Here is a 15,184-nt window from a genome sequence, read left to right as displayed (position 1 = left end):
GAGTCCACAGTGAATGTCTGCACATGGCCATTGCAGTGCCTGAAAAAAACCAAATATGTCTTTAGATATTTATGGTAAAAAAATTCATTCTGCAAGGAGTCTTAAAAATGGGAGAATCTCATTTGTAAAAATGATACATGTAAAGGAAAAGCCTGTATTTGTTAAGCTGTGGTTTAGTAGGAGACCTCTGTGGATGTTTGATCTCAGAAATTTAAAATATGAGTTTCCCTTATAAAACCCACTCCCAGGGGCACTTGGATGGCTCAGTTGGTTGGGCATCCGAGTCTTGATTTCAGGTCAGGTCATGATCTCACAGTTCTTAGATGTGGGTCTGAGCCCCACGTCAGGCTCCACGCTGAATGTGGGAGCCTGCTTGGGATTTCTCTCTCTGTCTCTCTCTGGCCCTCCCCTGCTTGCTCTCTCTCTAAAATTAAAAAAAAAAAAATTTTTTTTTTAATTCATGAAAAACAAACAAAACCTCACTTCCAGTTTGGATCCTTGCTGTGAGATAAAAAAATTTCTAAATTGCTATTTTTGTAAGTTTATTTATTTATTTTGAGAGAGAGAGAGAGAATGTCGTGTGCAAATGGGGGAGAGGCAGACAGAGGGAGAGACGGAGAACCCCAAGCAAGCTCTGCACTGTCAGCTCACAGAGGCTCACGGAGCCTGACGATGCAGGGCTCCGGGCCCACAAACCGTAAGATCATGACCTGAGCCAAAATCAAGAGTCAGAGGCTTCAATGACTGAACCGCCCAGGTGTCCCTCTAAATCGCTGTTTGATGGGAAGGGAAAAAAAATACCCGCACAACATCTTTGTTCATTTATTTGCAGGTCACAGACGATTCGTGAAATGAGTGACTCTGATGATGATGTCCCCCGGCTGTCTTCCCACGCCTTAGCAGCCCTCCAGGAATTTTATTCTGAGCAGAAGCAACAAAGTGACCCAGGCGGGGATGATAAATATAATATTGGAATAATAGAAGAGAACTGGGTAAGTGCATTCCACATGTCTCAGGAAATGTGGGTGAGCTGCTTGCCGATTCTGCACCTGTCCATCCGGTCTGGTGTTTGTCTGCGTCCCGCCTCACACCCACGTCTGCCTCATCTGCCCCTCAGGAGCTGATGTCCTGTGTGCGCTGCTAAGACAGAAAGCAGTCCCCAAACATTGAAGACTGTTTAAATTTTTTTTTTTTAATGTTTATTTTTGACAGAGAGAGAGACAGAGCATGAACGGGGGAGGGGCAGAGAGAGAGGGGGAGACACAGACTCCAAAGCAGGCTCCAGGCTCTGAGCGGTCAGCACAGAGCCCGACGCGGGGCTCGAACTCCCGGACCGTGAGATCATGACCTGAGCCGAAGTCGGACGCTCAACCGACTGAGCCACCCAGGCACCCCCATTTAAGACTGTTTAAATGCAAATTTTCCTGGTTCTCACGGTCAGGCTGGTTGGTGGTCAGACAAGGGGACTTTTCAGACAGGGGGACAACATGTCACTTGTGACCAACACAAACTTGTGCTTCCTTCTGTGCACAGACACTTGCGGTTGGTTTTTCTGGTGCCCATTATCCTTGTGGAGGGGGTAACATATAATACTGCGGTAAATGGGGTAACTAATTTAAACGTGCAATGAAACTCATTTAAATGTGCAATGAAAAAAGATGAAAGGGAGTTCTGAAAAAGATATTAATAGGTTCTGGTGCATAGTATGTATTTAAATTATATTTTTATGGTATAAATAAAAAATGGGAATTAAAAATGGGAATTAATTAAATGAGTGGAGGGAAACTAACCTAAGCTAGAACCTAGAAGTGTAAGCTTTTGAAGGAGACCGTTTGAAGGAGATACATAAAGCTTGGGCTTTTTGTCTGTGCCTGTCCCTCAGTAGTGGGTTTGTCTCTGTCCATCACTTCCCACCTAGAAGGAATCTCTCACACTCCTTTTTTTTTTTTTTTTTTAAACATCCTTTTACATTTTGTGTCGAGTTTGGATCTCTTAAGTTGTATTAAATTCTCCTATTTACCATCTGTTTGAAACTGACTCGATAAAAATGTTTCTTTACATTTACACTAAATTTTCCACCTACACAAAAGCCTCTTTCTAACAATTCCCCTTCTTTACATGCTTTTACCTTGTAGCTTGATGCTTTTGTAGGTGGTGAGTATCAGAAACCTGAAGGACCGCATTATTCTTTCTCCCTCTCCCTCTGCTTAATGTTTTAAGTATTATGTGTTTTTTTTTCCTGATTCTAAAAGCAATCCATGGTTGTTGTAGAAAAATGTAAAAACATGAACACAAAAATAAGTTATTCCTAATCCCACTACTTAGAATTAAGTATTTTTATAATTTTGATACTTTGTTTTGTTTTGTTTTGTTTTGTGTGTAAAATTGAGGAAATCTCCTAGGAAGCAAAAAGAGAAAGGGAGAATGATGCAAGTGCTGGAAAGAAAACATTTTGTACAACTAGAGGATGAATCCAGGAGGCTCAGTATTTAACTAATTGGATGGAATTCTAGAAAACTAGAACAGAAAATAAAGGAGAGAGGAAATCTTCAAAGGGGAACATTAGAAAACTTCCCAGACCTGAAGATTCTCACGAAGACGCATGGTTACAGGACTCTGAAAATTCTGCATGCAGGTGACAAGATCTTAGAACCTTCCAGAGGAAAAGCAGGTCACCTACAAAGTCTCAGGATGAGTCACACCACACTTCTCAGTAGCTTTGTTAGAAACTAGAAAAAAGTGAGGCAGTGTCTTCGGTATTGGGAGTAGAATTTTGTTCAGCCCAGATTTCAGCTTACTCAAATGTGAAGGATAAAATAAAAACATTTTAGATACAGCAAATCTCATGGTATTGGCCTCCGGGACACTGCTTCTCTGAAGCTGCCAGAGTATGTTGGAAGATTTAGAGGTCGGCTCAGAGAAACAAGCAAATGATACATTTATTAAGTCTAGGAAGAATAAAAGGTTCCATCCTAGAAGGAAATGTGTCATTTGGCCCCACAATGAACACTGGCAATGATTTTAACCAGAAACAGGTTACAACCATATGGGGAGCATGAGGGACAGAGAAGGGTGTGTATGACAGAGCAAAATCCTCATCTGTCATAATATAATACATTGTATAAAGTGGAAAAATCAAGAGATAGCATTTAGGGGTGCCTCGCTGGCTCAGTTGGGAAAGTGTGCAACTCTCAGTCTTGGGGTCATGAGTTCATGCCCCACATTGGGTGTAGAGATCACTCAAAAAATAAACTTTTAAAAAGAGCATTTAAAGCATAATATTTGGAAATATGGAGACAGATGATCAAAGGAAGAGTTGAAAGGTGCTTCTGAGGAGTGGAACTCACTGGTGGGGAGACGTGGGGCAGGGACTGTTGTTTTTCTTTGTAAGCCTAGTAGTGCATTTGACTTTGAAAGCCATGTTTATGCAACACATTGATTAAAAGGAAGATTTTTATTTTTTAGAAGGGTATGAGGAGAGCCAAAACATACAACTGTGCCCTGACAAGGCTGGAGTGAGGGAGAAGGGCAGCTTGGTAGCCAACTGTCGAAAACTCTACCCAGATCAAGTGAAGTAGAACACCACCACCCCCCACCCCCACACCATGTACACATGTGTGCTAGGGCTTTCCTCCAGCTTCCTAAGCAAAGAGGGCCGGGGCTTGGCATTTTCCTGCAGCTGAGAATGTTTAGACGTGAATTCATATTCACATATATCCAAATGAATATGTACATTCTGTCTTCGGAAACATTTATCTGCCTTGGTGTTTTCTAGGTAAACAGTCACACAATGTGCAAATGTTAGCAATTTTACTTCTTTTTTGACTGTCACTCGCTTATTTCCTCTCTTGCATTAATGCAATGGCTGGATCTTGCAGTAGAATGTTGAATGAGAATATTGAAAGCAGACATTCTTGCCTTCTTTCTTATCTTATGGGGAAAAAATAGATCTTTCATTTTTGTAAGGCTGTTGGTTTTTTCTCGATGCCTTGTATCAGTTTAAAGAAGTTCCTTACTATTCCTGCTTTTCTAAGAGGTTTTTTTTTTAATCATGAAGTGGTGTTGAACTTTGTTAAATGTTTTTTTTTTGCACTTGTTGAAATGATCATATGTTTTGGAAATGTTTTTAAAGCTGGATTTAAGAGCCATCAGTGGACACTGGCCGCACACACTTGCCTCCTCCCACCACTGGCTCCTGGCACGGCCATTCCAGAGGGAGGCCTGCTGGAGAAATGGGCCTATTCCATTGCAGGAGAATCCACCTTTCCCCTTTAAAATTTAATTTAGAAACGTGAGTGGATGATTAAGGATCACTAAAAAGTTGAAAGAAAATCGGTAACCAGCATGAAGAGAAGGAGCAAGATGACAGCTTACCCCTAAGGGAAAAGACCGGTAACTCGGGAAGTCCTCATAAGGTAAAGAGAGGAGGCGGTGGAAAAGGACCACGGACTGAGTTTCGCTCCTCTCATCCCTGTGGTGTTATTTCACACGTTCTTCCATCCTCTATTTGTGGTTCTGCTAGCGGGTAGTTGATCCTAGAGGCTTAATCAGACTCAGGTTCAGTTTTTGGGGGCAAGAGTCACACAAAGGCGGGAGTATGTTCTTCCACCAGCAGAAACGTTGACCGTTGTCTCCTTCTGTGGTGTCAGCAGCCGCTGGTGCTCAATGCCTAGATTCCAGTAATTAGGGCCTTCTGTTACTTTAAAATAATTCCAAAGAATAGTTAGTTTTAAAAAGAAAAGAACACTTGAAATGTATGCACATTGGAGTGGTAGACGTAAATTAAAAGGACGGAACGTATGGCAGTTCTCAACTGATTTCAAGTCATTGCTCTGTTACAGCAGTTGAGCCAGTTTTGGTACAGCCAGGAGACCGCTTTGCGACTTGCCGAGGAAGCCATTGCAGCCGCGGGAGAATGTGGCAGGTAAGGTCCAGATTTTGTTTCTCTTTTGTCTTCTTATCTAAATTGACACTGAATACGTCCTTCCTAAATGAGCAATGGTTTATAAGAAGTGGGAACCGTAGCTGTAGTCCATGGTTTGCAGGACAGCATAAATTGAGAACTGCTCCAGGGCTGAAAACTCAGTTCCTAAACAGGAATACAGAAATCCGTTCTTGTAAGATGTCCTACCTCTTCTTTATTTTAACATTTTCTAATCTGTTTCTTACCTTTATATTCCTAAAGTTTGTTTTCCTTTTAAAAAGAAAAAAATTTGTTTTTTTAATGTTTGTTTATTTTTGAGAGAGAGAGCGAGAGCATGCGCTCACGCGAGCTGGGGAGGGGCAGGAAGAGAGAGGGAGACAGAGGATCCAAATCCGGCTCCGCGCTGTCAGCTGGCAGAGCCCGATGACATGGGGCTCGAACTCACCAACTGTAAGATCATGACCTGAGCTGCAGTCGGTCACTTACCCAACTGAGCCACCCCGGTACCCCTAAAAGAAAAAAAATCTTAATGTTTGACTTCTGAAGTTTTAAAAATAAAGGTTTCCTTTTTTGTCACTTCAGTTTTTATCAAAATTTTCACACGCATATAATTTAACGTCAAATGGTCCTACCAGGCTTGTTCAGAAACCCTATCCATGCTGCTCATTTGCCCCTTGTGCACTCCCCTCCCCTTTCCTGCTCCCTTTCAGGGACGCTTTTGGCATTTACAACCATATTTCTAAATACATGTTTATATTGGCACTTCTTGACCCGTTGCTTGTAGACGTTATTTCTTTGTCGTAGACTCTAAGTCTAAAGTACTCTCTTGCCCAGCAAGAGAGCGGATGCAGGATTAAAAGCGAGAGATGACTATTGTCCGGGAAAGGACAAGAGCCCTGAATAAGGGTCCTCGCTCCGTTTTTATTAGGATCAGAAGGCTTACAAACATGGTGGTGGACGTGCACAGAGACAATGAATCTGTGAACATTAACTCATGGACGCGAGGGAAAGGGGGTCTTGAAGATATTCGGGTTTAGGGGTTTGGGTTAATAGAAAACAAAATCCTGGGGGCCGGCCAGCGGAAGGTTGTTTACAGCGGACATGAGGCCCCACCTCTGTTTATTTTAGCTAGCCTAGGGGCTGAGACCGGTAGAGCAGGTAACCTCAGGGTTAACAAGGCACCTTTCTTTTGTGAATCAGCTCCTCACCTGCAGCCTGCAGCCTAGCAGTCTAGAGCGCTCTTTACCTGTTTACCTAACTTGGTCCTTCCTTCCTGTGAAAGCAGCTTTCTGCTGTAGTACTAAATTGGGGGGCGCTTCCGCCCTGAATACCTAATCTTGCTTACCTCATATACCTTGGTATTGGGGGCCTTTGCCCCCCCTCACTTTATCCTGGGGGCCTTAGCCCCTCTTCTCTATCCTTATTCACCTAATCTTGTTTACCCAAATTTGGGTGTGAACATCCTACGGCTTTGTAATTCTCTATGCCTTGTTAACGCATTGGTGCAAGCCCAGGGAAATTTCTAAGCTTCCTCCCCACATGTCTTGACTTCTCACTATGGAGCGTGAGGATTTAGCTCTCTCTCGTACTCCACAACTGCCACAAGCAGGCATGCTTTTTGTTCACACTCCTAATAGATTTATCCTCATCTTGGTTAGAACAGGGTTTATATTATGCCAGCATAATGTTCTTCACAGTTGAACCTTATTCTTTTCCTTTTCTGTATAATTTTTCATTTTTCTGAAGAAAATAATTCTATTTTGTATGTATTTCTGTGTCCGTATCATAAATTAACTTTAAGACGCTCCACGAATCTCCTATCAGTAAATTCAGATGTGTTCCAACTCTGTGAAGGAAGTTACTCCCAAGGCTTTGCAAGCTGCTCTTATCTGGACTCGTTGATTTCTGGCTTTGCTACAGGTCTTACTTACCTTGGTGTTCCCTTCACCATCATGCGTCAGAGCCTTTTGCCTCTCTCTTGTTCTGGGTTCCTGTTTCCTGTACCCTAGTTCTTAGTTTACGGCCTTACTTTGGTTGGTACATCCTTCAATAGCTTCCACAGAAAAGGTACATGGGAGGGAAGTGGTTAAACCTTTCGTGTCTACAAATACTTTTATTCTATCCTTCCCCTTGGTTGTGATAGTTTTGTTGGGTATCTCTTCCAGGTTTTGAGGGCATTGCTTCATTGCCTCCAGGTTCCTGTAGGTGCTGTTGAGAAACCAACGCCATTCTGATTTCTTACAGGAAAACCTGTGTTTTCCCATCCCTGCCCACTACAAGCTTAGGGTTTTCTCTTAATCCCAGGATTCGTTGGGTCTTGCTGTGGTGCTCTCATCTGTACTGCTTGGAGAACCTTTCATTCTTTTAACTCAGGTCCTTCAGTTCGGGGAAAGTTTTCTGTCACAGTCGCAGAGGGGCAGACACCCAGAGACTTGGGGTAGGGAAGAGAATCCCGGGAACGAGCTTCTTAAAGAGACCTTTCAATGAACCCTCCTATTTCTAGACCCACCTTCACCCCCACTTCTTGAGTGACCTGGTCCCGCAGCTTCCGGAGCCTCTGAGGGCCCTCGGACGTAAACCAGGTTGCTTCTCAGCTTACCTACGACACCTAGTTTGGGATTTGGCTTTTTTGGGTCCACTGTGCCAAATACCAGCTATCCCTTTGCTTTTCTGCTTTTTTTTTTTTTAAGTTTATTTCTTTATTTTGAGAGGGAGAGCGAGCAGGGGAGGGGCAGAGAGAGAGAATCCGACAGACTCGGCAGTGGCAGCCCAGAGCACAGCGCAGGGCTCGAACTCAGGAGCCACGAGATCATGACGGCAGCCCAAGTCTGACACTCAACCTACCGAGTCACCCAGGAGCCCTGCTTTTCTGCCTCTCTTCAGGGCTTTTTGTCTTGCTGGCTGGTTGGTTTTTGTGGGGTTTTTGGTTTTTGTTTGTTTTGGTCTCCTCTTGAATTCTCTTTGCTCTTGGCGGTTTATGCTTAAACAACAAAACAAAAGAATTTTACTCATGTTTTATTTAGTAGGTTTTCATGAGGGAGCAAATGTAAATGAATGTGCGATGTCTGCATCTTAAACTGGAAGTCCTAAGTTTTTTGGGTTTTTTTGTTTTTGCTGCTCTTTTTCTTTTAACATTATATAGAGATGCTTATTGGGTTCTTCTTAATGACAGTATTTACACATATTTTCTTTTTTTCCATTAATAAAGGGCTTTGGAAGGAATTTATTTTTTTCTGAAAAGCATCCTCAGTATTTTTTCGAGCTCTGTCGTAATATTCAAAATGAATAGTAATAGTAGCATTTATTGAGCCCTTACTGTGCGCCCTCTCCACTGTTTGCGTGCTCTCGGGGGACGTCCCATTTAAGCCTCCATCATACTCCCCATCGTAAAGAGAGACTCCAGGGCTCCGGTCGCATCCCCTGCGGAAGGTGACCTGCTGCTGCATGATAAACGTCACTGCCTCCCCCAAGGTCATCGCCATCCCGCTCTCAGTCCCTGTTGCACCTCAGACCACTTTCCTTTTGCCCCAAGTACGTGCTTTGGAATTGCGTGCAGGTCTGTGGTGACAGACTCTCGGACTTTGTTTGTCTGAAACTATCTGTAGTTCACCCTCTTTCTCAGAAGATATTTGCCTGGGTCGCGGCCTGTTATCTTTGAGCACAGTGAGGACATCGTCCCACGTCCTCTGCCTATCTCCTCACCAGAGCTCTGGCAGCAGCCTGGACTGGGGGCCCCGCTGGCCCTTGTGTCCCTGGGCTGGGACACGCGTGTTTCCCATAGAAGCGTGTGTATCATCGCCAGAGTGTATCACACGCTTCAGTGCCCTGGGGCTGAGAAGCCTTTTTAGCCGGGCACGGGGACCCACCTGGTCCGTGGAACATGGTTTCTGTTCAGAGATGCATCTGCTAGTTTTAAAGTAGCTTGTCGGTACTGCGATTGAATTTTAAGGTATCTTTGCAGAAAACTGGAGCTATTGAGGCATATTTGGGATTTTTCTTCCTAGATTATGAATATTCCAAAGTAACATCAGGGGCTCCTGGGCGGCTCAGTCGGTTGAGCGTCCGACTTCGGCTCAGGTCATGATCTCGCAGTTCATGAGTTTGAGCCCCACATCGGGCTCTGTGCTGTCAGTGTGGAACCTGCTTTGGATCCTCTGTCCCCCTCTCTCTCTGCACTTGCCCTGCTCACTCTCTCTCTCTCTCTCTCTCAAAAATAAATACTTAAAAAAAATAAAATTTTTTTAAAAAGTAACTTCAAAAGAATTAATTTGAGACTAAAAGTATTTGAAATAAATGTTGAAATGAGGACCAACATGAAAATAATAAGCAAATTTAAGCCTTGGGCTTTCTAACTTTCTTGCTAATGTGTTCCTAATGTTTTACATTTTTTACTAGAAAAGCGCATTTATTTATCCTTTCATACCTTATGAGTTGCAGGATTTTTAAACACCGTATTCCTTAAAAGCGAAACAGTATAGTTTTCTCTTGAAATTTACTGCCTTTACATTAGCTTGCACTGTGATTCCCTTTGAAGAGCTGAACACAGGACCTATTTTTTTTAGTGAAGCAGTTGTTATTTAATTCCAGTAGCTCTCCATTAAAGATCTTCCATGAATTTGTTCCTTTTGTTTTCTAGAATAGCCTGTGTGAGCGCCCCCAGTGTTTACCAGAAACTGAGAGAGCTACACAGAGAAGACTTTTCTATATACATCTTTGAATATGACAAAAGATTTGCTATATACGGAGAGGAGTTTATCTTCTATGATTACAATAATCCATTGGATTTACCTGAAAAAATTGCTGCACACAGTTTTGACATCGTAATAGCAGATCCCCCCTATCTCTCCGAGGAATGTCTCAGGAAAACGTCAGAAACCATCAAGTATCTGACTCAGGGCAAGATTCTGCTGTGCACAGGTAGGTGCCGGATTGCACGACTCACGAATGTTGACCAGGAGATATTCCAGTCTTAGGTTCCAGGAGTTGGAAGCGATCTTAGAACTCAAATCCTGAATCCACCACTCACTATGTGACCTCAAGCAAGTTACATAACCAGTCTCTCTGTGCCAGGTTTCCTTATCTGTAAACCGGGACTGGTAATACTACCCTCCTTTCAGCGTTATTGGAATTAAGTGACATGATACAGGGTGTGGTCTGGCACATGGTGAGTGTGCTCTGAGTGTTATTTTTACTCACCCTCATCAGGAATAGTAGCAGTGTTTGATCCAGCCTTACATGTGATGAGAGAAATGTGGAATTGATAACGTTAAGCTGAATTGCCCAAGGTTACAGAGCTAGACAGTAGATTAAATTGATCTCACCAGCAGAAGAGTTTTCTTACTGGGGAGAGTGGCGTTCTTTCTTAAGGTGGACATGTGGAGCGTTGGCGGAGAACTAGAACGTTACCTCATGGTCTGTCTCCTTGGGGCGGCTGGCGTCCAGGGCCCCTCAGGCTGGGCCGAGCAGAGCTGCAGGGGTTCTCTTGTCCCTGAAGCTGGGGAAATTGTCAAGAAGGTGACTCTGGTTGTCACAAGTAATATTTACCTAAGGGTTATCAGTTCAACGGTTGTTTGCTAGCCCTTTGTGCCAGCTGCCAGGTGGGGGCCCGGCTTCGTGGAGCCTACCTTTTAGTTTTAGAAGATAGGCTAAAAAACGTAACCGAACAGATGGGAGAGGTGATGACCAATTCTGAGAATGCAGTGAAAGAATCAGAAGGGCCCGGCAGGCACTGAGAACCATGAGGGGTGTCCTTCAGGCCGGGCAGGCAGGGGTTCTTGGAGGAGTAGCACTCCAGGGGAGACCTCGAGGGGTGGCCCCCAGGGCCTGTGGCCCCCTGGTTCTTAGAGGGATGCAGGGAGCCCTGCCCCATCGCGTGAGCAGGTAGCACGGCTGGAGTGGGGGGAGGGGGCGAGAGGGTCCCTGACAGGTGACAGCTGCCATTGTTGGGACTCTCATTGAAAGCTGTCGGCCCCCAACTGATGGGACCCAGTTTGCCGCAAGAAGTGCACTTTCACTCTGCTGGAAAGGATTTAGGGCACAGGTGGGAGCAGGCCCTATGAGGGCGTGTCCAGCTGAGACAGGCGTGGACAAGGTGTGGCAGTAAAAAGGCCGGCGGGGGTGGAGCGAGGTGAAGGCACAAGAGCCTGCTATGCTCGGATGTGGAGGGAAGGGGAGAATCTGGGGCGAACCCTGGGTCTCCTGCCTGTGTGAGCTGCAGAAGCACTTTCTGCAGTGGGGTGTCTCGGGAGAGGTGCTCAGAGACACCCAGGGGCTGTGTCCACAGCGGTGGCCGTGGGCCAGGCCGTGGGTGGGACGTGGGGACCAGTCAGCCAGAAGCTGGTGTGAATGAGTTCCGATGAGTTTGCAAGATTAGATGTGAATGAGAGCGGGGTTCTTGACTCAAAGTTGGAAAACACTAGTTCCTAGTAATTATTTTTACTCTCCTTATGTTACTTTGTGGAATGTGCCTTTATTTCTAAATTTCTAAGTGTCTCAGTTTTGTAGAGGTAGGAAAACTACTTTTTAAATTAAAAAGGAGGGGCGCCTGGGTGGCTCCGTCGGTTAAGCGACCAACTCTTGATTTCGGCTCAGGTCATGATCTCATGGTCGTGGGATCGAGCCCGGAGTCAGGCTCCGTGCCGAGCTGAGCGTGGAGACTGGGATTCTCTCTCTCCATCTCTCTCTGCCCCTCCCCCACTGGTGCATGCACACGCTCTGTCTCAAAAGAAACTTAAAAAACTTAAAGCAAAAAAAAATGTTAATTAAAAAGGAAAAAAGTAGGTAATTTGCAAATTTGTTGAAGAAAGTGAAAAAGGATATAAAGAATTGACCTTCCCCCATATTTATCGAGTGATATGATCATCTCATTACCTCGCGTATTCTAGTCTAGAACCCCTCACCACTCGTGGTGGCACAGTGGTTGGTGTTTCAGGCTTCGAGTTCACTGGGTCTGTTCCCTTCAGGTGCCGTCATGGAAGAAGAGGCAGCGAAACTTCTTGGCGTGAAGATGTGCAAATTTATTCCAAAACACACCCGGACCTTGGGAAATGAGTTTCGCTGTTATGTGAATTATGATTCTGGACTAGACCGTGAAATCTCAGTGTAGATAGTAACATAACAGTAAAGGATCCTATGTGACGTTTCTCTCTCACTATTTCCTTGGTAGATTGACAAGCTATAACCTCCTCCTGTCCCCTAGAATGGGGCTGGCTCTGGCCTGATTTCCAAAATAAAGAATACAGCATCTCATCGTGACTTCCTTGTTGCCAGGGCTCGGGATGCCTTTGCCAACTTGAGTCTGTGGATTTGTCCTGGGAAGAAATCTTAGAACCTGTCTAAAATCCGCTCTCCTCACCTAAGTACAGGTTAAAGCCAAAGTACAGACAGCTTAGTGGCTTGGCCAAGGCCTGGATTAGGACCCAGGCCTCTGCCTCAGGCCATCTGCCCCCTTAACAGGCCCATTCTGGCTTTACCCAATGGGCTGCTGATTCTTCTCGGCAGCTTTCCTGGGGCATCACAGGACTTGTGAAGGGGACCGTCATCTGATCTGCCCCTGAAGGAGATACCACTTACCTCCGTGAAAGGAGGTGATAATTCTTGGAAGTAGTAGTATTTCATAATCCTCGGAACTAGAGCCTTCTGGATTTTTCCTTCTTGTCCCTATTTATGGAGGGATGACAGGAGCGCAGCCCGGGTGCCGCACGCTCAGCACCCCCCCCCCCTCCCCCGCACCCTCAGCTAAAGCCACGTCAGCTGCTCCGAGCTGCCTGAGAAAGTGCCATCAGCAAACCAAACACTACAGCAAAAAGGAGGTGAGAAGTCTGCTGGCCTCTGTTGTGCTGCAGACACTGTTCATCACGCATCCGCATCACAGAACATGCCTCTTCGGCTACCCAAAGGAATGATTTGCTGATGCCTGCAACTTGGATGGATTTCAAGGGCCTTGTGCTGAGTGAAGAAAGTCAGTCCCCAGAGGTTACCTCCTGTGTTTCCCTTTATATAACAACATTCTTGAATGGAGAGCAGATTGGTGGTCGGCAGAGGTTACGATGGGGGTAGGGGGTGGGTGTGGCCATAAAAGGGAGACCTTCATGGAACTGGTCTGCATCTTGACTGTGCAGCGGTGACACAAAACTCCGCAGACGGTGTCACGCAGAACACACGTGCACACGCACGCGTACCACTGGTGAGCTCTGAGTCAGGTGTGTGGGCGGTACGGATGCCCATTCCCTGGCTGTGGTCCTACGCTTATGTAAGATGTTACCGCTGCGGAGAACTGGGGAAAGGACACACAAGACCTCTCTGTAGTAATTCTGCAATTTCCTGTGAAGTCAGAATCATTTGCAAATAAAAACTTAAAAAATAACCCCTCTGGGAAAGGAATAACACTTCCCACCTCACGTGACTCGCTTTGCTATCGAAACGTGAAAGGCAGCAAAATGTGTCGCTGGCCGGCAGAACTTTATGTTCTCTCCGACCTGGTTTCCGGCAGTTTCCCCGACCGAAGCGCTCTGGCCCCAGGTCCTCGGTGGGGCGGTGGACCCGCAGTGCACGTGGAGGGGGAGCGGGAAATGTTGGCTCTTGAAAATCTGCGACGTGGGGACGGCCGCTCCCCGCGGGAAACCCCGCCTGTCCCAGAGAGCCTCGTGCGTGGGCGCCTGTGCCCAGGAAGGGGGGGGGGGGCTTGCCTCCGCCTGTTAACTTTTCAGTCCTCTATTGTTCTACTTTGGGATAAGTTTTCATTTACTTAAAAAAAATCACTTGGTATTTTTATGAGACATTTATATTTTTATCGGTGTATCGGCACCTGGCACATGTGAAGGGTTCAATAAATGTTCTTTAGAAAATAACCCCCACCTTATTATTTCCTCATGAGTCAGTTTAGTAAAAATTACCTAGGCCACCGACAAATAAATGTTAGTGACAAATCATGTATACAAACGTAATGTGTAACTTAGGGATTGGGGGCACATAGCAGCCTAGAAATACAGAATTTTAGCTTTCCTAGAAGTCTAGCCTTTAGATGACAAAGAGAAACCTTATTCTTTCACAGAGGGTGGGGGAGGGAAGGGACAAAGCTCAGCGCATTAAGCCTTCAATCACGTTGAATAACAGTCGGCCAACGCGTGTTTTATTGCTGCGGACCCCTTGCATGATTTCAATTTTAGGAAACCTGTGTTCACACGTGGCCGCTTCTGGATTTCGTCAGAGGCCGGCGTCTCTACCTCTGGAGTCTTCGGAAACACGAGGCGGGGCTGCCGTGCCCCTGGCCTCTGGCTGGCACACACGGGGCACAGGAGCAGCGGGGTGGGAGGAAGGGGTGCCCGTGCTGCCCAGAGGCCTGCAAGTAAGCTTCCTGAATTCTTGGGAGCACCCTCGCCTCTCACACCCGACCAAAGCACTTCAGAAGCTGAAAAGGACACGTTTATTAAAGTCCTTTGCTAATTCAGAGATTTGCACCGAGCCACGAAGTAACCATAGTAGGAGGGGAAAGAGGGAGGATGATAATATCCGGTCTGCTGACCGCCGTGAAGTCCGCACAGCTACTCGGCTGCGTGTTTGGGGGCGATGGGAACGCGGACAGCTGGAACGAACGAAACGCCGGAGTCACTTTTGAAGCCCCGTTTCAGACGGACACTTCACGCTCTTCCCTTTCTCAGAGCAGGAACCGGGGGCCAAGAATGACCCTTCTGTCCCCTTCGCCTTTGCTACAAGACATGCTGTAAACCGAGAAGTTTGGGTCATTGGCCCCTGCAAGCCGAGCTGCTGGCGTTTGTGATGGGTGTTGATCGCTATTCCCAAATGGTTCAGTTTCTCTAAAACAAGCATACAGCGGAGATACTGTTGGTTGGTTGGAAAAAATCTTCAGGAACCAGCACGGCGTGTCCATTCCAAGGGTGGCCACGGAGCTCTTCAGCGACAGAATCCCTTGATGGAACGTAGTCACCGTGGCACATTTGGAGAGGAGGGAAGAAGCTATGAAAGTCTCACGGGCGGAGCCCGGGACCATGAAGTCCCACATCCACCCAAGGCCCGCTGTGAACTGTGGGGAACAATAATCAGTGTCCTGGAGACCCGCAGGGGGAGGGGGAAGCTGCTCAGCTGAGGCCAGCGAATTTCCCTATTTGATAAAACAGTAATGACCTCTCTCCGCTCCAAGGAAAAGAAGGAAAAAACCCTTTAGTTCTACCAAGAACAAAATTCTGTCCCAATAAACTCTTATTACTCACTGAAATATCTCCCCATCTCCCATCACCCCCC

At 45.9% G+C, this 15,184-nt stretch overlaps 1 protein-coding gene across 3 annotated transcripts in view; it reads left to right on the top strand.

Moving 5' to 3' along the window:
* EEF1AKMT1 (EEF1A lysine methyltransferase 1) overlaps window positions 1–15,184 on the top strand; it is a 31,870-nt gene that overhangs the window by 12,469 nt on the left and 4,217 nt on the right. For 2 of the 3 annotated variants that reach the window (XM_047077610.1, XM_047077592.1), the window contains exons 2-5: window positions 833–992; window positions 4,842–4,924; window positions 9,561–9,841; window positions 11,887–13,773. In XM_047077610.1, the coding sequence (XP_046933566.1) occupies window positions 852–992; window positions 4,842–4,924; window positions 9,561–9,841; window positions 11,887–12,029 (648 nt within the window). In that variant the 5' untranslated portion in view covers window positions 833–851 and the 3' untranslated portion in view covers window positions 12,030–13,773. Of the gene's footprint in view, window positions 1–832; window positions 993–4,841; window positions 4,925–9,560; window positions 9,842–11,886; window positions 13,774–15,184 lie in introns of those variants that run through there. The other variant, XM_047077602.1, reaches the window with a different exon arrangement.

The sequence above is a fragment of the Lynx rufus genome, unplaced genomic scaffold, assembly GCF_022079265.1.
Source record: "Lynx rufus isolate CCGP_SWC_20201006 ecotype Redwood Valley unplaced genomic scaffold, mLynRuf1.p SCAF_1, whole genome shotgun sequence".
NCBI classification, from domain to species: Eukaryota; Metazoa; Chordata; class Mammalia; order Carnivora; family Felidae; genus Lynx; species Lynx rufus.
The sequence above is the reverse complement of the archived record's forward strand: the minus strand, read 5'-3'. Positions and strand labels throughout refer to the sequence as shown.